Consider the following 22,481-nt stretch of genomic DNA (forward strand, 5'->3'; position numbering starts at 1 on the left):
CACAGAGACAGGTAGCCATGAATACTGAAATTTGAATTTCTGTGAGTTCTTGTATGGACTGAGGTGGTAAAAGCTTACTGATTGCCCTAAAGCCTCTGTATCTGAAGAAATCATACTGAAAATGCCTCTCACGTCTGTCCTGTTTTTAAATGAGAGAGGCATAGACTATATTTATTGTCTCCCCTATGTTCATGTCAATGTTCTGTTTAAAATATTCTGAAAATATAATTATCTAAGAACAATTTTACTTTGTTTATGCTGTTTTAAATTTGGATGATCAAGGGATCACCATGTGACATTAACATCTTAAAATCTGTACGTTCTATCTTGTTTCTTCTTCCTTCCTGTTCATAGAGTGGGAGAACCCCCATCCCCTACTTCTGTCTGCCTTAAAGAGCAGCAGGAGCTGCTGTTAAATAGCTGTCTACCAATGGGGCCTATTTTTCACTTGTCCAAATTATATTTCATTCTGTACATTCAATTGTTCATAAATTAAAATAAGACCTATAAAACACTACACAGACAATATGATCTGCTTAAAATGATTCAAAACACCTTTTTTTTGAGCATCCTAAATGCTGTGTTGCTATAGATTACTATAAGCTATGACTGACTTCCTAGTATTTCCTTTTGAACCCGTTTCTCTTTCCCTCCCAGCCAAAGGAATAGGTGATCAATAAAGCATGACTACCATCAATTAACCTTATTTACTCCTTTTCAGATCTTGGTCACTTATCCAGGTCATACGGGGGTAATAAATATCACTACTATGCTATAAATTACAATCTCACATCATACAAGACATATTCCACAAAGAAAAATACAAACTTCTTGTCCTAGGGAAAAGTTCTTTCGTTATCATTTAACATTATTTAGTGATTTTAATGGTTAATTCTAGGATAGAGAAAAAGTACATTTCAATTTTATTATAGTTAGGAAAATGATCATGCGTTTTTCAAATTGTTGCATAGGTACAGCTGAAATTCACATACAAATCATTCGGTCCTTGTCCATCTAGAAGATTGTTTTACACTTAATTTTCCAGTAAGTTGTTTAGAGAAATCTGTATCAAATCCTGCTTGCTATGAAAAATGTTGAAATAAAGCAAGACATGATTTAAAATTTCACTTTCTACATAACAAAATAACTGAACAGAAAAATCTTTGTTGGATGTCTGTAATTGGACACTGGTGCATGGACTTCTGAGGCTGTCTTTAGAAACTTTGAGAAAAATGTAACTCTTGTTACTCTGAGCTCAGGGGAAAGCTCTTGGCGAGTGAGTGCAGGCACTGCCTCTGTCCTAAAGCCCTGAAACCAAACCAAAGTTCACTGAGTGGAAAAAGAGCCCACGGAGTCTTCGCCCGTAGGCATTGCAGTCTTTGAGAAAAAAGTGTTTTAAACTCAAGCTGGGGAGGGTCCTGAGTTTGTGTGTAACTAGGAAACTATGCAAATGTACTGAAAATGCCTTCCTTGACTAAATTGTTTTTAAGGAGATTCATATGCTTAAGTTCAATGAATAGTAATTAAAACCAGAAGAAGAATTTGTAAAACTGCCTTTATATGTTGCTCTTTGGGAATAAATAGAACTTTTGAGTTAAATGAAGGGAAACAGATAACTGAAAATGTTATTTCTAGGAAAAATCTCTGCATTTATATATTTAAAAAAATACGTTCCTTAGAAATATTGACTATGACTATGATTCCAAAAAATAAATGGAGGCATTTAGTCATTGTAATTATTAATGAATAAACTTTATCCTGAATCAAGTCATCTTGTTAATTTAGTACGAGCTTCCTTAAGCTTGGGAAGATAACCCAGCCAGATGCAGATTTTATAATCTACATTATGGCTTTAATTGTTCCTAAGTGACGAAATAAGAATTTGTCTTAAACTTCTGTCCTGTTCTTTAGGACTGGCTCATACTTCTCTCCCTTCTCCTTATGGCTCATTTTTCCTGATTCTAATTATGAACTGGGTGGATATATAGGAACGGTAACTTCCATCAAGTGTGATAAACAGCTCTGAGGCAGTTATTTAACAGTAGTTGCAGTGTTCATGAGAGAAAGGTGCCCTGCCCAAGAGGGAGAACACTCAGATATTCTTTATTCTGTTACTCTAACTTTAAAGACAATTAAGACTGGCTTAACAGATGTGAACAGTACTTGGGCATCATTCCGACGTTATGGGCCCAGCAGTGTGGCCCTGATGGTGCCGGATGCCCTTTGCCGGCTTCTATGCTCGGGCGTTGGAGAACCCTGATAAATGCTCCTGTTGCACTTTGGTATCTATGAGAATGACTAAAAGGATTGTAAAACATTTCTACAACAATGACACGTGTTTATTTCTATATTATCTGGCATAAAATAATGAACCACTTACTAATTCAATACGATAATCTAAGAAGAACTACAGAATGAATACATTACCTGGTCTTTCATGGTCTTCCCTAAGTCTTTCACATCTTTCATGTTAATAGCATTCTTCCCTCCCTTTTCCTTTCCCTTCTTCTTGTTTTTCTTTTTGAACAAACATTTCTTGCAGATACAAAAGCAGCAGGTCAGGACTAAGAGGACCGCGACTATGGCTATGGCAATTAAGGCCCACGGTGGCACTGAAAGGGAAAAGGAGCAGAGAACATGAGCAATAAACACTGATACACGCAACATCTTGAATGATGGGCTATCGAGATATTCACTCAGTAGTTCACGTGTATGGAGGGCCAGCTATGCTCCAGGCACACTGTTCTCCATTACGTAGTCCACGTCGTTTCCTCTGCACAGAGTGCTGATTCTGGCTTTTCCACTTTGCCCCTCTAGATACGTCAAATGTCATCTCTCCCCTATTGCTTTCTCTACCCCTGCAAGCTAGATTTCCATTAATTCAGATCACAGCTCTGGACTTTGACCTTTGACGTTAAATCCTGGCTCCACCATTTGCTAGCTATGTGATCTTGGGCAAGTCATCTAACAACCCTCTGCCTGAGTATCCTCATCTCTAAAGTCTAGGTAAATTGGCAGGTACCTCACAGTCTCTTGGAAGATTAAGTAGTGCCTGGAATGTGGTAACAATAAATACTAAGTGAGGAATTCAGTGGATAGGCTTTGGGGGATTAAGAGAAAAAGGAGATGATTTTCAGATAGGGGGAGAGGCTTCAGACTTACAGGCTCTGTTTAAAATAATAAAGAATATACAGCTGCCCCTTGAATGACATGGAGGTTAGGGGTATCACCTGTGCAGTTGAAAATTCACATACAACTTTTCATTCCCCCAAACCTAACTACTTACTTACCGTTGAGCATATGTCTTACTGATAACATGATCAACACATATTTCATATGTTTTACATGTCATATATGGTGTTCTTGTGATAAAGTAAGCTGGAGAAAATGATTTTTCAGATTGTTGCAAATCTCCAAAAAATTTTTCCAATATATTTATTGAAAATAAACCATATATAAGTGACCCCACACAGTTCAAACCCACCCATGTTATTTGAGGGCAATTATGTAAATAAGTGTACTCAAATAAACATTTCTCTATCACAGTTGTCCATCAACTAAAAGTTAATCTATTTTCTAATATGGCATAGCCTACACCGTGTGTTTATACAAAATCAGCTCTTGTGGAAACATTTAGGTTTTCACTTTGCCTGGAAAGGAATTATTCAACTATTGAGATTAATCAGAAGAAGTAATTAGATTTGCCTGGTGCAATCAAAAGACAATGGGCACTGAAATGGTAAGAAAAAGTGCTATTTTCTTCTGGCTACATAAGCATCATTAGTACCAGTGATTGCTGAGCACAGCCTGGAGTACTTTGATAAAGTAAAAACACTTAAAAATCAACCTCTCTTCAAAACTGAGATAACTCACTCTCTTTGCTGTTCTTCTGCATTTAGCTTCATAATGTAGAATACTTACTATGCATATTAGTCTAAGTTATGATTGACTCCTAGGTGTTAATCTAAGGACATAAAACATTGCAACTTCTGAAAGTGTGTTTTTATCAAACAAATATCTGTGTGTGAGAGCCACAGATAAGCCCACACCCAAAGGCGAGTTTTCTTATAGCTCTTTAATTTCATTAAACAAACATAGTGTTTAAAAAATAAAGCAAGCCTATATAACCAGTGATATAATCCATAATACCTCATTTAAAAGCTTCTACTGCTTTTGATCTAATTAAAACCCCACTATGCATGAATGAGAGGCCTATGCATTCACTGCAGTCCAGACAATCTTAATAATGACCCTTCATTTTGAACCTCATACATTATTCTCCTCATGGACTTGTACCATCATCCCTCAGAGAGCTACATAAAAGTCTCTTAAATTACAAAGGACAAGACGGAGATCGTTTGACAACTTCACAATAAGAAAATAGACAGTGAACACACAGGAACATTATTTAACCAAATGGAGTTAAAGAGGTAGGAACACAGGATTATAGGAAGGAATTTGAAATAGTGCAACTTGAAGGTAAACTACAACCACTGGAAAACTTTTATTTTGTGATTTTTATTTCTTAAAGTGCTTCTGTCTTCTAGGTTTGCTATCAGTCGGTCTTCCGAAGAACTTAATTTTACCTTTGGATTTGCTATCTTGAATATATGAAATTAACAAAATTTTCCTCACAACTTTTTGGTAACTTTAGATAGAATGAAAAACTTGGTTATCAGTTTGTGACCCATATGAAAGCCTGACTGAATAGTTTATTATAATATAAATCACCTTTTAAAATTAAATGCAGTTGCTTGGATTGAATTCTTATGTTACCAAATTTATTCTAGTTGTGTAGAGCAACCAATTATTTAAAAGTTGTTTAGTAAGAAACACCATCTGCAGTATTACTCATTTGTAGTATTTGTAGAAATGTATTTCAATGTTAGTGAGCAAATCTCCTGAAATGCATTTTGGATTAGGCTAAAAATTTATTGAAGACCTTCTTTTGGGCCAGTAACTGTGCTATAGTTTTACACACATTATGTCATTTAATCTTCACAGCAGTTTTGTTCATTATCTCTTCAATTTTATACAGGAAAAATGATAGAGAGAGGAATAGTAAAGACTGAATAGTTTGAAAAATTCAAATATGTCTACATTATGAGGTTAAAAATGTGCATATTATAAATGCATAGAAAGGAAAAAATCCTTATCTAGCTTTGAAGCCTCTTTAACAGAACATTTTGTATTAAAAAAAAAACTAGTGAAGCAAATAAATAACAGCACAAGACGCTGCCAAGAGCAATTTCTGTAATATAAAACAGAGTTTCAATCAAAAATAGCTCTTTGCCAGTAGCAATATTTTGATGAACCTATTAGGTTATGGTTATTGCTACCCAAGTATCATTAAGTGGAATTTTATAACAAGAATTTTAACATTTAACTTAAAGAACTTACAGCAGGAAATAATAGACTAATGTAAAAACTCTTCATTAAAAATGCTATTTTCAGTTTCTAGTTAATGAATTAATCTCAGATATTATTTAACTCAAAGGTAAACAGATGCATGAAAATCAAAGTCAATCTGAAACTGCTCCTGAAGTTTTGCCTTAGACTTTGTGGCATGTGGAACAATGACTCCTTAAAAACGTCTGCATTCCGTTCCCTGGAACCTACGAATATAGTCACCTTACATGACAAAAAGGATTTTGCGAATGTGGTTAAGGAGATTATCCTGATTTATCTGGATGGACCCAGTGGAATCACTATATGTGAAAAGGGCAGGTAGCACTGCCAGGATCAGAGAGTTTTAAAGATTCTGTGCCGCTAAGTTTTGAAGATGGAGGAAGGGACCATTAGCCGGGGAATATGCCTCTAGATGGTAGAAAAAGAAAGGATATGCATTTTTCCCTACAGCTTCAAGAAGGAATTAGTTTGTATAGCCATTGTGGAAAACAATATGGAGGTTCCTCAAAAAATTAAAAATACAACTACCATATGATCCAGCAATCTCATTCTGGGTAAATATATGAAGAAAACAAAAAATCACAGTCTTAAAGAGCTATCTGCACCCCACTGTTTATTGTAGCATTATTAGCAATAGCGAAGATACAGAAACAACCGAAGTGTCCATCAATGGATGAAAGAACAAAGATGTATATATAAAATGTATGTATAAAAATGTATACACCCACCCCCTCCCACACACACGATGGAATATTATTCAGCCATAAAGAAGGGAAAATCCTGCCATGTGTGACAACATTGATTACCCTTGAGGACATTATGTGAAGTGAAATAAGTCAGAGACATAATTTACACAAATACTGTATCATCTCACTTGAACATGGAACCAAAAAAGTGGAACCCACAGGAACAAAGAGAAGAGTTAGTGGGCACCAGGGGCTGGGGAGTGAGGGGAATGGCAATGTTGGTCAAAAGGTACAACTTTCCACTTATAAGACATGTGGACCTAATATATAGCATGGTGACTATAGTTTGTAGTTGAAATTTGCTGAGAGAGTGGATCTTAAATGTTCTTCCTACATATACATGCACACACAGAGATAATCATTTAAAGCAATGGATGTGTTAACTAGCCTTGTTGTGGTAATCATTTCACAACATACATATGTCAAATCACCACACCGGGACCCTTACATCTGCACAGTTCCTAGGTAGTTACAGCTGAGAAGAGAAAGAAAAGAAGGAACCAGTCCTGCTGACATGGATTTCAGCTCAGTGAGGCCTGTTCTGGATCTCTGACCTCCACAGCTAGAAAATAATAAATTTGTAGGGTTTATCCTAGTCATTTTGCAGTAAATCATCAGAGTGGCAATAGGAAACCCAAGATACAAAGCAGACCTCGGGAGATTTATAATATATGCCGCACATATGTGATTATATGGAACGGTCACAATTGGGACATTAGTGTGGGCTCGTTCTGTATTTTCAATTATTGTTCCTTCTTACCCACCTCTTTTATCTGTCCTTTCTGCAACCATTCTCATGACACTAGTGCTGTACCCAAGACTCTCTCAAAGTTAACCAGTGGTTTTCTTTGGCCAAATCCGAACATTGTGTGTGATCTGAGAGAGTTTTAATCATACATTCCTTGTTGAAATTTTCTTCTGCTTTTGTTTGCAATGCCCTTACTGGCTTTTCTTTCTTCCCATACCTGTGATGCCCCCCACCTTTCCTTTCCCAAGCTTTGAATGGAGGGGTCATTCACGGTTCTAACCCCGAGCTCCCCTTCACAGCTTCCACGCTGTAAGCTGGTAGGCCAGGTGCTCCCTCTGTCTCCGCGGTGCGCTAGCATACAGCCCCCACTACCTACAGACTGTTTCCTACGCATCCTTCATCTTTGCAAGTTTTCCATCCCAGCTGTAACTTTCCGTCTGTGCTTCTCTCATTTCTTACCTTCGGGATGTTGGAACCAGGTGGCAATTTTTATTCCCAAATATGACTGGTTGGCAAGTTGTGCCATTTCTTCTTCAGTGTGTTTTATAACTTTTTAGCATCTGTTTCCCCCTGTAAGGTATGGGCCTGACATTGCCTCCCATCTGATCTATCTCCCATCAGTTATCTCTTCTCTCCATTTTACCTATTCGTTGCCTTCAGACAAAACTTCCTAATACACAATTTTCAATGACACTGTGCATGGCTCTCAAAGTCCTCAGTCGCCTGGCCCATTTGACTTACTGGTTTTTCTCACTGTTGGCTTATATGCTCCTCTATTCTCAGGCTGAGTAACTCATTGTTCTTTCCTTAATTCTACCCCAATATTCTTCTCAAGTACATTCCTTCTCTTTTGAAATTATGTTGTTCTTCCTCTTCAGTCATTTACATATTCATTTTTCAAGGCTCAACACAAGCCTCACTGGTGTTGACAGATATTTAAATAAAAATATCACATGCATTTGCTAAAACATCCCCTGCCCACCCAGTGGGAAATATTGCCTATGTGGTAGACTACATTAGATGGTTCGTGTTAGGCTAGTATTAAAAGACATATTATTTAAAAATAAAAAGACAAGTCTGTACCAATGTATAAAAGGTACTTTAATATACCTTCCTATCCTTGAAATTCACTTCTTACTAACTCAAAGCTCAGCTCTTTGTAGATTACAAATGACATGAAACACTAATATTTAATGAAAACACAATAAAAATAATTTGGAAATTTGCATCAGCAGGTCTTCTGTTAGTTGGGGAAGTAGGGAACCAAACGAACAACCAATCCCCTTATCAAGAGAGGCTGTTCTTTCATGGGAAGTAAGAATAAATAGAGCAGTTTAAAAAAATAATTATTTAGTCCAACACCTATTTATTGAACATTTCTATGCCAGGCATTTTGCTCAGGGCTGGAATACAGTGCTAAGCATGGTTTGTGTAATCATGAAGTTTATTATTTACCTCCCATGTATTAAAAGCTAGGTCTTATTTACTTTTCTAAAAGAAGTAGTTTTCATATATTTGCCAAACTCAGTGTTCAGAACATAATATGGTACATATTCAGATAGAATCTACGTGGCTTAATACAGTCTTGTGTATAAATTTAGTGTTCCAGGGTACAGTACAGTTATTAATGAAATCAACTAGTAAATTTTCTTTTTGCAATAAAAATGTAACTCTCAGAAAAACACTTTTTTTTCCTCTCAGGGAGTTTGGCACTGTGCAAATTAAAAAAAAATTACTTACCGGGCCCTGACATACTTTTTAGAAAAGTAGACACCCAAAATATCTTTCTCTTCAACAAAGTGTTGTAAAATCAAAGATGAAAACTTCACAAAGAAGAAACGTATTGCAGACTGTATATTTATAAAAGGGAAAATTTTCATATTACTGAATGGTAGCCTATGTGCCCTTAAATTCAGTCTACTCCTCAGACACACGTTAATACGTCAGCCCTGCAGCATAAGCTGTTGGGGAGAGGGGTTTCTTAAATTTACACAAAGTGCCTTACGTCTCAGGGAGCCCTGCTTTCTCTCTCCTGATTCGGAGCTCTTACTTCTAAATAGATTTTTTGCATTCTTAAAAGGCCTGATTGAACACCATCAGCTTAACAGTGCTCAGTAAGTGGTATGTGGCTTGATAAAGACCCACGTAGCTATATACTTGGGCTCAAATGGGAGTGGAATGGATGGCCTCTGAGGCTCGCCACCCTCTCAAGGGCATGTTCCTTTGGGGAGCTACTCAGTTCCGCTTCCTCAGCTCTGATTCGCTCCTGCCTCGCCCCATTACTGGGAGCTGTTGCAGCTAGGCTGGTTAACTTTCGGTAGGTTTCGTTGTTGGGGTCTAGGTTGAATGTGGGGCAAAACTCACTGGTTTGGTATTTCTGCCTTGGGTTCACTTTCAAGGACAGCGCTCACTTATCAGTTCCTTTTACATTTGTTATATTAAGGAACAACCTAAAATTCTTATCTCATTCACAAGATGAGCATTATTTCCCTCCCTGAGAAATATAGGCTGTTGCATTTACATCAGTCCTAGATACTTCAGCAGAGGGCCTCGAGATGACACAGGCAATAATAGCGTTGCCATGGCCACTACAAAATTTCATCAGTAACTTCAAGCATTTTCCACCTGGGACATATCCCTGTTTTGTCCTGAGTGCCTCAACACTGCACTAATGCCTGTATAATGCATTTTATGAATAATTCACCTATTTCTTCATTCTCATATTTGCTGAAGCTTTTTGCCAACTTCTGGTTTTACCCGAAGCAATCAATCATCGTTTTAGATCATCAGACACTGATGCAAAAATGAATATAATATGCAAGTGCTAATTTTGCTGTTAACCAGTAGTAAAGATAATTTGTATTTCAAAACTTTGCTTTTAGACTGTTTATGAATGGTTTTTAAAAACACAAGGATAATCATTTTTCAAAAATTGGCAAAACCCAAAATAAGCACACATTAATTTTAAAGCTTTCTCTAAATTATAGAATGCAAATGGAGAAAAAAAGCTCTGGAAATATCTGAATATACTCATTAGCTGCCTCTGGAGACAGCATTAAGTGTGAGATTTGAAATGGTGTATGAAGTCATACAGAATGTCATTTAAGATTAAACCAACCAAAGGTCAGGGTGAAGAATTCCTCATTATGGACTGAGATGGCTTCAAAGACTATACATTCTTGGCTCCTGGGTATTAAGCATACTAACCTCTTCCTCTTTAGAATGTAGTTTTAAACCTCCTTTGAATTATATGCAACTTTTAAATTATGACAAAAGCTCTGGACTCTTGATGGGAACATATGTATATGTTGTGTGTGAGCATGATGCGTGTTTCTTTGAGCTTCCACACAGCTGGGAGTGTGCAACACCCTGGTGGAAGTTACTGTTCCCTAGGTCTGCAGGACCACTGGACTCTAAATTAAAAGCTGTCCCAGAGCATCAGGGTAAAATTTACCAAGATTAGTGAATTAGGGAAAACCTACTCCTTCATTTAACCTTTCATTTATTTCTTCTGGCAATCTGGCAATCTGCAATGTATTTCCTCAGTGGTGGGGGAAGCGAACACAGGAAGACAGGCCCATTTCTCTGGTTGCTTATGAAGATTAGCTCCCAGGATAAAAAGGGAAAGTGACAGGAGGCAATGCAGGTTCAACACAGAATTCAGTGAAGGGGGCTCTTTAGGTCACAGGTTAGAGAAGGGCAAGATAAATGGTCCTAGAGTTCAAGAAAGACTTCATGGAGGAGGTGAGCGCTGAAGCCTTGCTTGCCACACATTGGAAATAGCACCTGGAGACTCCAGCTCTCCTTCTCCCTCTTCTGTCTGCCTCTCTCCCTCCGTCCCTCCCTCTTTTCCTTTGGTTTTTAGACTTCTTTTAATCTAACCAATTACCCAGTGGCTACCTTGTTAAAGCTCTCAGTAAGACACAGACTTATGAAAATCTACGTTAGATTTTTTTTATCATCATAAATGAAGATATTTCCTCGTAGTAAACACACATGGAGGCTTCTCTATATAGACTTCAGAATTATCCAAAGAACACATTTCACATTACCTCTTACATACTTGTGTTGAGCTTTTCAATATGTGTCCCTGACAAAAAGCACTCTGGAAGATGTGTCTGTAAAAATGATCAAGCCGTTGGCTTGAGTCAGCTACCTGAGGCTTTGTGGACAGATGGATTGTGTCAACAGTAATATAGGACAGAGTCTCATTCACTCACTCACTCATCCCTCTGAGCATCTTGTTTAACACATTAATGTGCAACACTTTGGAAAAATAGTGAGCCAGTTTGAAATAATTTACTTAAACAGTTTACGATCCAGTTGGACAGATTTGATCAATATACACGAAGCAAACTGAGAACAGTACCAGACAGCATGTTAAATGCCAAATTAAATGGGGTCTTTTGCTAAATTGATTCTGCTATGTAGTCACAGCAATCTTATTCTACTTGTCAAATTAACACTTGTTTAGAATTATTTTTAAAAATCCTAAAATTTAATAAAATGAGACATCTGCCTCTCGTTGCCCATAAACTCTCAAAAAACTGGTAATACATAAAAAACTTCAGTAAAATCCATTCTATTGCTTTGCTGTGCATACAGTTACAACCTACCCATTGACAAATTTTTACCAGCACTCCCTCTCTGCTGATTTGATTTCAGTAAGTACTGTGCTATTGAGCAAACTCACAGACCCTGCTGGATAACTTTTTAGGTTATTGATGTTTCTCACTGAATGCAATGATTAGTCTTGCTACCAAAACTTAGTTGACTGAAGGCCATTTTATCTGCTCAGGTTTTAATCAAATAGTGTTATAAAATGTCTATAATCATAGTCTGCTTTCAACGATAAGGCAAAGTTATCCATATCTTCACAATATTGGAATGTCTGAAATTTGACGTGGAATATGATGTTGGGTCTTGAGGCAGAGATAAGCCCCAACACAACTTTCAGAGGATTTAGATAAGACTCCGCAGTGGGTCCGGAAGCTGGTGTCTGCAGGCTGCAGGGAGAGGCGCGTTGGTAAACATAAAGGGATGCCAGGTAAGGTGGCAGAGGCGAAGGCCATTAACAGGCTGGCTAATCAGTTCTGAAGCCCCTGGAAATTTGTAACCGTTTTCAATCATGCTGTGGACAGTGCAATTTCGTGGTTGAAGAGAAATCCATTTATCCTATGAAACTTGCAGTATGTCTCTCTTGAGTTCTGATTTCTAAGTCCAAAACTAAAAAAGAACTCTACCAAGGATTTTTTTTTTCCTTAGTGGAAGTAACTTCCTTCTTTACTTTGTGTTAGAAGTCTTCAAAATGAGCATCTCTTGGAGTCAGATCCAGTTAGTGTTTAGGTTTATTTTAATATTTTGAATAATTTGGTTAACAATGTTTTTTAGTCTGTTTTCTCTCTGTGGCAAAGATGCCCCCCCCCAAAAAAAATCTATTGCAAGAATTGAGTATGACCCCTCTTGGTAACTTGTAGATCATTCAAAATTGAGTATCTACTGGTTTCTTTCCCAAGCAATTTAATGGTATTATGATTAAATTCAATCATGATAAAAGAACAACAGCTAAAGAAGCAGATATAGTCCCAGCTTTCCTATGTTATTTTCAACTTCAGGCCAAGAGTTATAAGAAACAAACAAAAATTCCACTTAACCTTATTACCTGCTTTTGAGAAGTGTTTTTCCCTCTGTTCTTTCTGTTTATTATTCTAAGAGCAAGTGACACATTTTCAAACTTGCCTGTAACTTGGAGAGATTTGATTGCACTGTCAGAACTATGTGGTGGCTATGCATGAATGAAAAAGAGTCGGGTGTTGGAATCTTTTCAGTCATAAAAGGAAAGAGTCAGGCTCATTAATTTCATCACTATACGAAGTGACAGGCAGATGACACTGAAAACAAAGCAGCCCCTTGCCGGTTTTGCTACCCACAGGACACTGGCCCTTGATTATCCAATGCATTCCTGCAGCTCAGGACCAAACTTACTCATTTCCTCTCCAACTATTGTCTTCTCTGTTTCTCTCAATGTATTTTTCTCCATGGCAGTTTTATCTGTTCAATTACCAATTTGTACTCTCATTTCTTCTTTTTGTTTCCTGGTCCTTGGATTGGAACTTTTATCTTTATTCTACAACTCTTACAGCCCTGGATTTATTGTCTGTCCTTGCTTTTTTTTAAGAGGTTTCCCTATGCCGGTTAATCTCATATATGATGGTTCTTTTCCTTTCTTTCCCTTCCTTTCTCTTCTTTCCCTTCCCTTCTTTCTTTTCTTCCTTTTAAATCTTATCTCCCTTCTGATTCAAGCTTGTACTTCTAAGCCTGCACTTGTGAGGATATGACCTCAGGGCCCTGCATGTACCTTGCTTGTGTTTGTGGGTTCTCACACATCTCCACTAAGAATGTAGAATTCCTTTTATTCTCTTTTCTTTGTGAAATTCAGTCATCTTTTCTTGAAAAGACTACTCGAAGACATCCTTGAAATGTCTACCTGAGTGATACCATACATGGGCCTTTAATGTTCTCTCATCCACATCAATGCCTCTGACTCATATTCTCTTACATTGATTTTTGTTTTCCAGAAGCTTTGTGATTCATCTTTCCAACACGGGGAGGCTATCCGAAGAGGGAGATAGTTATTGTCCTTTCTTTTGCTTTCCATGAAGTATTGATTGGGTTGGGCACCTCTAAGGCCTAAACAAATGCTTATTGAATAATCAAAAGCATAGAGACAGGAAGGTGTCCTGCAAGTACTGCACACACATGTGAGGGCGGCTCCTTGGACGCTTTGCTAACACCACAGGGTACACTTAAAAAAATACCACAGACCGATTCCTGATAAAACTTCATTTAGAGAATCTGTGCAAGTATTCCTTGTTTTTTATTCTAGGTAAGCTTCCATTTTTCTGTCAGTTATTTTTCTAAATAAGTTTTTTATTGTACATCTACTTGAAAATATTCTCTTAGAATGATATTAGTAATGCTGATACGCTTTTCCCTTGTTAAATCAAGCACCTGCAGTATTTACTAATTCAGTTTCTCATTTACATAGTTCTCTCAATTTGACTCTCATATTACCTCAGCTTATTTGACCCTAAACACCAAAGTGCAGAGGAGCTACGGGAAATCACATGATTGTTATTTTACAGACTAGAACACAGAAGATCAGAAATGTGGCTTCCGTGATATGATTCATGTTAAGAGTTGGGATCAGACTTAGGTCTTTAATTTTTATGCTTTTCCCAAATATCCTGGCATTCTTTTGCACCCACACTAAAAAATGAGCAAATATTCACTAATTAAATTACTGCTAAGAAGAGCTAGTTTTGTGAACATATTTGTATATTACCATCAGGCTTCTTTTAACTGAAATAACTTTCAATTGTTTATGCCAAGTCAGTGAACATCACTCGTTAGAAAATCTGATTCATAATAACAGGTAACAACAAGAGAGAGGTACCAGTTATAGGAAAGATCATGGATCTTGACTCTGAGTTTGGCCCCTTAAATCGCTGAATACATTTGATAAGGTTATTGAAACTTTCTGAACCTTAGTTTTTTACCAAGTGTAACATGGAAAGTGGGTGGAGAGAGGAGGTAACGACATGTACTCTAAATAATTTGTGATATGTAAATCTGTAATGCAAAAAATGTACTTGGGTATTAGCGGATCACACAAAGAAGGGTTTTAAAAGCCTAGTTTTTATTATTATTTGCCAGCAATTCCTTATCAATTTCATGACTTGAAAATGTTTAAAACCTAAATGGAAAAACAAACTCTCAAACTTATGTAGATAAAAAATGAAATATGAGCATTTTGCATGCATACAACAACTCCTAAGATACTCAACATGTTCTGCTTTAACAAAGCATCAGAATGCCAGCGTGATATTCTAAAATAAAGATTGCTGTCGAAAACCTGTGAGGCAAAGCATTTTGGTAGTGCTCAAGCTATTCCTGGAGAAATAATAGAATAAATAAATCAAACTTTTGTGGAGAATAAAAATAACCTTTTCAGATCATAGTAGCCAACAATTGTTATTCAAATAATGCAAACTCCACTAGAATCATGTTAAATTTGTACTAATGGACATACACATAACATACATTACTTTGTATTTTTAATAGTTTCCCAGCCCAGCTAGAACTACCTGAGGTCATGTTTAAACACAGCAGTAAACATATAGAGACAATGCCATACTATTTCACTTATTTGTGGAGTATGAAAACAAAGCAAAACAGAAGGAAGGAAACAGCAGTGGCCTTGTAGACACTGGAAGGTGATTAGTGGTCACCAAGGGGGAGGGGGAGGTGTATAAAGGGGCACAATAATTTGCAATCACAATATAACTTTGTCATGGGAACAGTAGTACAGCATGGAGAATGCAGTCAATGATTCTGTAATATCTTTCTATGTTGACGGATAATCGCACTAGAGTGTATGAGGATTTAATAATATGGATGACTGTTGAACCACTGTACATTCGAAAGCAACCTAAGATTGTTTATCAATGATACTTCAATACAAAAAAAAGACAGTGGCAAGATTTTCTACTGGCAAAATGTCCTGTTTGCCTAAACACACTGTCAGTTCTCTGTACCTCAGTTCACACTAAGAACAAGATGGTCTTGGATACTGTCTTTTTCTTTTCCTTCATAATTGGCCAAGTATATTAAGTGAAAAAGCTACCTTGAATTTAGCCTTACTATTCAATAATTACTTATATACACATTTAAATTATAATAATGTTTTTTTAAAGAACCGACTTTGACTTTATGCCATGTATTTACATTGAATAATTTACAAAATAGGTGGGTTTATTATTTCATTTATAATCTTCATTCATAGATGGTAAATTTAAGGAATCAGAATCAATATGACTGTCCAAAGATCCTAAGAAAAAATCATGGCCTGATCTCAACCTCAGTCCTTTGAGCCATCAAGCTCTTTCTATTAGCCCAGTTCTGGTAATTCTGTTTCAAATCAATGATTGTAGGATTTAAACTTACTAGGGTCACAGTTTTTGGTCCTTTACAATTTAAATCATTCCAATGCCATATTCATTTAATATGTCATATTCATAATTTCCTGCCATCTTTGCTCATAATTTTTAAGAAAACAAGGTTAAGAGCCAATAGTTTTCTTTTGGTGGTTTTGATTAGAATTGTAACATTAACAGATTTACATTTTAATCTGATATCAATAAAATACTGAAATAGCTATAATATAACTAAAATAGTAAACTAGTGAAATAGCCAGATGATTTTCTTTAAGGCTCTAAAGCTATGAAACTTGATGGAAAGGATAGCTGTGTTTTTGTTGTTTTTTTTCTTCAGTATTTTACTTATATGTAACCATCAAAGTCAAGAACCTGGTCACTGTGCAAAAACTGTAATGTTTATAACCTTATAGGATCAATACATCCAGATATTGCCTGGAGGAAATATAATTATGTTGCTATACTCGTGACCTAGAAGATTCTTTGAAAAACTGTAATAGAGACCTTACTTAACAAATTTAGGCAAATGCTTTTCAAGCAGCGTAAAGTTCTATGTTTGCAGTTCACCTTAATGCTTTTAAGTGGAAGAATAAAAGCTACTCAGCAGCCTGATGTGGGTAAATCTTTTTGAGTAAGGGTCAAACTATTATCTTTGTAAAATAAGGTTACTTTGTATTAAATATTGATGGGCAGCAAGGAAGGAAGCAGCAGAGCACTCAACATAAAATGGATCAGAAGAAGGATCCTGAGGAAAAAAAAAAATGAATGGAGGCTATTATCTCCAATGGAAAAAGCTCACCACTAACCCCAGAAGGATAGTGCATTGACTCGTCAGTGCGATTGATGGCACTGAACCATTTCTTTAATCAGTGCTTCTTCAAGTCCTATCACGCGTTTGAGACAAATGGAATGACACTGAGGCATGCATTCTATGGACTCTGCAAAGAGGTGGTGGTGGGGTGGTAGTAACAACCCTGTGTAATGTTAACCTGGCTCAGCTCCCCCCTTGAACCCTGCATTCCGTCCTCCACTCCCAGCCCTTCTTGAAGCCCATGGTGCTGCCTCATACCTTGGTTTTCTGTTTTCCATTTTCTCTGCCTCCTCTGTTGGGCTGTTTGGTATGTGAGGTAGTCAGGAAAGGGGAGGACAGAGTATGGAGTTGGGGGCAACTAGTTGGGAGCAATTTTGTTCTTTGTCACTTTTTCTGATTGAGCAGCCATCTCCATTGTGAAATGGGAAGGGGAGGCGGTAAAGGGTATGAGGTTGCAGTACATTTCCAGGAGAAGAATTGAGAGCTTCAAGATTTCTCAGCAGGTGGCAGAGAAAGCAATTGGCACCTCCAGGCTCCTACATCTGTGGTTTTATTTAAGAGTGGTATGGGTGTGAACCTCAGGGGTAGCCTCAAAATGCAGCTGGGAAGGTTGTCAAGATGAGCTTAAAGATGTACATTCTTTCCTCAAGTACCTGCAGTCCTTGGAGTTGGACATGTAGCACGTTGACACAATCCTTAATGTCAAAAGCAATCTTGGCTCCAGTCCACACCCCAGTGCTTACCAATCAAAACCAGTGATTTTACAACAGCAGATGTTAACACCTACGGCTGAAGAAAATATCAGAGCCGAGTCAGGAAGTTGGAGTTAGATAAGAGAAGTTTCTTTTCTTTAGAAAAATGGGATAAATACTGTTTATTTCAAGTGATTTTGTAATTTTTCTAGGCAAAACTCCAATTATGCTATAAAATAGGCTCCGCGGAAAAAAGCAGAGTATAAGGAGAAAAAAGTCCTGTTAACACAACTGATCAGAATCAAAATCAATATACAGTAATGGAAAGTAAGTTCCTCAAGTAGCTGAAACATAATGATTTAGTATTTTGTTGTCACAAAGCAACATAGGAGTTTTGCCTTCTAGATTAGAACACATTTGGATTAATGGACCTCATAAAGCAGTTATTTTGGCGTGATGTCAATGTAATTTGATTTTAAGTTAAAATGAATGTTTATGTGTGCATTTTAATAAGTGTGAAATTTAATAATGAAAACAGTAAATCATAGAAAGTCAATTATGTTACATATTACTTCAATGATCAGGGTATATAAAGAAGGTACTAGAGATTTGGAGTCAACCCTGAGTTTAAAATCCAGGGAATCTTTTTCTTCTTTAAGTCTTTATTTCTCTACATGAAAAGTGGGAATAATGATACCATGATGACAATTGTGAGAATTACATGAGATGATACATTGGAACACCTAGCACGTAGATGGGATTTAATGAATGCGAATTCACTTTCCCATTTTAAATAATAATACACATCAAATTCTATTGTAACATTTCAAATTATTCTGAAAGTATTTCTTAGTAACATATTGAAAATAATTAGACCCACACAATAAAACCATATGAAACTTCATGAATTTCCTCTGAAAAACCTGGTTCTATTCACCTCTCTTAACATGTAAAGTAAAAGAAATTTGGCCCAGTGTAATTTCTACAACTTGGAAGGAATGTAGACAATTTGAAATTCATTCAGCATAAAAGAAAGAAGACCTTTACGACTCAGTGGGATCTGTTAGATTTATAAGGTAATTAAGGATCTGTTCTCTGGTTTCTGAGAAGAGAGAGTGAGAGGGAATAAACATCGTAGAGCAGAAGAGATTGAAAATATTAAGGGCAGAGGTAGAAATATCTTCATGTAAAGAGTCGATCCACATTGAAAGAATTTTAGAAAGAGCAGCCCTGGCATAGGCCATGCAGTCCTCAGGCAGTGAGAATGAGCAGGCAGCTTTGGTGTTTGTGCCCGGCCATCCCTTACTGGGTGGGTGTCCAGCCTATGTCTCTGAAGAATATTAACACTGTTTGAGGGAGACTACTGAGCGCTCAGTGGCATTACAGCCTCAAAGAACAAATGAGAGGTGGCGGAGGTGCTGGACTAGAGGGTCTCCTGGGTCCCTCTTGGAAGTTTACAGCGTCTCCAGGTGGAGGGAATCATCTTTCAAACGAAGCTTTATCTTTGACCTCACAATGGGGTCAGATAACTTAATACAAAAGTTAACTCTTCTCTCCTTAACAGAAATACCTTGAGACCCAGGTCGACGGAAAAAAACGACTTTTCTATAAAAACAGAACATTAAATTTTTCCTTAGGAAAGTAACCTACCATTCAGATATGAGCAGAAGGATCTTTAATTTCAACTTGTGGATAGATTTCATCATTGCATGGGGGTGTGGAGTGGACAAAAACAAAATGCGGTTTAGGAGCTATGAGAGGGGTCACAGCTGCACAAATACAGTTTCAGTCCTGAGACAGGATTGCGGGAACACTGTGGAATTTTATCTGACACAGTTCATTTTAACTGACCCAGGGTTAATGAAGGACGGTCGCTTTCTGGACATGAAAGCAGACTTGAAAAATACTTGTTAACGCAATCATTATGTTTCCATAAATCTGAATTTCTTATTAGAGCAGCATTATGTCAAAATGGAACTTTTATGGTATTTGTGGTTCTCTGAGGAAGCATCCTGTGCATTAGTTTTTGAAGGCATTTTAGGTTGCATGTATGTGAATAACCACCAGGAAAGAACTTCTCCAACAGAGTGCATCGTTAAGGGCCAGAGAACAACAGCAAAGTTTTTTTTTGAAAAGTCTTCTTTGAAGTTCAATGAAAGCCTTTTCTAACTGTTTTATTTACTTCAACCAATCACAACAGTATTTTCATTTAGAGTACTTTCCAATTTCAAAGTAACCAAGAGAACATGATTGAAATTGATCAAAATAAAGTAAGTCCAAGAAACAATGGATAATTAGAGGTTCTACTCTGAGTTTTATCAAAATGGTGCTATTTTGAATTTATCCAAGGCCATGGGGACAGTGAAATGAGAGAGAGAATGGAAAATAATTTTACGAATTACACTCAATAAATTTTACTCCTTTTTGGACTGTGAATGCCTATAGGAAAAGTAAGTATTTCTAAATTTTAGGTGAATTTGCCCTTTGCCTCATATATCTCCATATAATCAAGTGCCTTCAGAAAAAGCTGATGTTTATTTTAAATGGCATAGTTCTGATAGACATGAGAAAGTTTCTTCTTTGCTTTAATCACTCTCTTATTTTACATGCCTAACAATCTTCTAGCCTGTAGGTGTTAGACTGTATCAAATTCACAATATGCAATAAACAGGAAATTCAATTTGATACCATTATTGTTCGTAATATTTTAAAACTATGAATGTACTTTTATCTTGTTTTAAATTTAGAACTCTGAATTTCTTGTAGAACAGTGAATATTAACTCTAGATGTTCAAACAAAAAAGTATTTTTTTTTAGTAGGAAGACTGCAGAATGATTTGGAGAGGACAGAGGAGAGGGGGAAGAGAAAGAACAAGCTCAAATTGGTTCAACACTGAATGTTTATCTGATTTATACTGAACACTTCCTTGGTTGTATGTGAAAGAAACCTTCAGTTTTGCTCTGGTTATGTTCTGCCTTTTTTGCTCACCAAACCTCTTATCACCTCTCTCGTCAATTTCTGTCCCAAAGGGTCCTTGTCACACCACTTTACCAAACCACCTCTTTACCTGTTTGTTCCCTTCTTGTCCTCTCCTGTACATGCATAGAGTTGCCTTTGCAGCACGTACAATTTTTTTTTATTAAGGTATCACTGATATACAATTTTCTGGAAGTTTCACACGAGCAACATCGTGGTTACTACATTCACCCGTATTATCAAGTCCCCCCCACATACCCCATTGCAGTCACTGTCCATCAGCATAGTAGGATGCTACAGAGTCACTACTTGTCTTCTCTGGGCTACACTGTCTTCCCCACAGCATGTACAATTTTGTATTCACCTTTTATCGTTATGAATTTTCACATGTTACTACATGGACTTCTTTAATTCTTTCAAACATTATTATTAAAATTTAAATCAAGGAAAGAGGAATAAAGTGTGATGTCCATTCACACCACAGGCTGAAGGTGCTGGTACCGCTGAGCCACACGACCATCTCTTGCTTGCATCCTGTTCTCTCTCCCCAAGAGGAAACTTCTACATGGAATCAAGTGTCTTTCATTCCCGCAAGGACCTTGTTAGATTTAACTTTCTATTCCTAAGAGAACCACAGCAAAAACCTGAACGGTTCTTTGAACTTCCAAATGTTGGAGTCAAAATAGCCTAACGTCAAAACTGCATCAGAGAAGTAAATGCATCATACACTATGTATCTCCCACATGATTCAAGGACACTCCACAAGCCCAGAAGTCCAGGCTTCTGTGTAGCTGAACAATCACTCTATCCCTGGACGAACTGTCATGGTTCAAAGTGACCCTCCTGTTCAGGTGCCTCCCAGCTCCATGCCTGGTGTAGGTGGATTCTTTTTTCATTTGGACTGTTTGGAAGTCAGACAGTATGTCACCTCAGAAAAACACAAGAACTAGGAAATGTAAAGCCTTGCCTTCTAACACTCATTGTTTGAAACCCAATGAAGCAGAATCATTACTCTTTAATGTTAAATGTCAGTCCATAGGGATGTGTTAAAATAAAGGTGTACTTTAAGTTGGTAGTCTAAGAATGAGATAATCTTGTTTATTTGCATAAGAAAACAAAGTAATCTCTTTTTACCCTAAGTGCTTAATTTGCTTCCTCATCTCAGAAATTGACCTTTTTCTCCTTTCAGTAGTCTTGCCCTCAGGGAAATAAAATGCTGAGCATCAGAGAAAAAGATTCAGATGTCATTGTGATGCATTTTAAACACTTGAGTTAGTTTTCTTCTATTCTCTTGACCTAAGATGCACAGCACGTAAGTTTTACCTCAAAGGTTATAACCCCGTATATTGGAGGGGATGTGCCTGCAAACATCCATTTCCAAAAGTACTAAGGTTAATAGTGAGACGTTTTTATGTCTTTCTTGGTTCACTTCACAGTAATGTGCCCGTGGGAGGAGGATGATAGACTACTGGTCTGTTTGTTCTGCCCTGGAAGTGTGGCCTCAGTGTGGTTAACCAGCAGGGTGATCAACAGATTGAGTGAGGGTTAGCTGTGAGACACACACATCACTTCACCTCCGTATGTTATTGCTAATCATCAAAATCAACTTTCTGGCTATTAAACATGCTGATCTACAGTTTTAGAAGGACACAGGTTGATTTCTCCATATCTCCATATACCTTTGTCTACAAGGTTGAAAGTAAGTTATGGTGGTATTCTGACTTCTAAAACATTTTCCTTGATATCATAAAATTGAATTTTGTTACTTGCTGCTAAGTATCTGTTAAGCAGACATTCAACAAAATTGTCTTTGCTGCTCTAAATCTTCAAGGTCATTTACCTTGTGTTGCCCTCACAGAGAAGAGGCATGTTGCTAGGAGCTATTTTTGTTAGTAAAATGGTCTCCATTGGAAAGAGCACTAAAGTTTATATTAGCAAGCTTTCACTTAAAATTTCTTAAAGTTAATTTAAAGGTGACTCATGGATACTCACAGGGAAAAATACAGTATTATATTGTGTAATTAAGTTTTGTAATATTGCTAGTCAGAGATAAAATTCAAGTGTAGGATAAGCAAGAAAGAGATTAATAAATTTGGTTGGGC

General features: G+C 37.0%; 1 protein-coding gene across 3 annotated transcripts in view; it reads right to left on the bottom strand.

Annotated features, from left to right (window-relative positions):
- Nucleotides 1-22,481, bottom strand: part of SYT1 (synaptotagmin 1) — a 509,637-nt gene that overhangs the window by 144,504 nt on the left and 342,652 nt on the right. For all 3 annotated transcript variants that reach the window (XM_073214823.1, XM_073214822.1, XM_073214821.1), the window contains one exon: nucleotides 2,428-2,612. In XM_073214823.1, the coding sequence (XP_073070924.1) occupies nucleotides 2,428-2,612 (185 nt within the window). The remainder of the gene's footprint in view (nucleotides 1-2,427; nucleotides 2,613-22,481) is intronic.

The sequence above is a fragment of the Manis javanica genome, chromosome 10 (assembly GCF_040802235.1).
Source record: "Manis javanica isolate MJ-LG chromosome 10, MJ_LKY, whole genome shotgun sequence".
Lineage (NCBI taxonomy): Eukaryota > Metazoa > Chordata > Mammalia > Pholidota > Manidae > Manis > Manis javanica.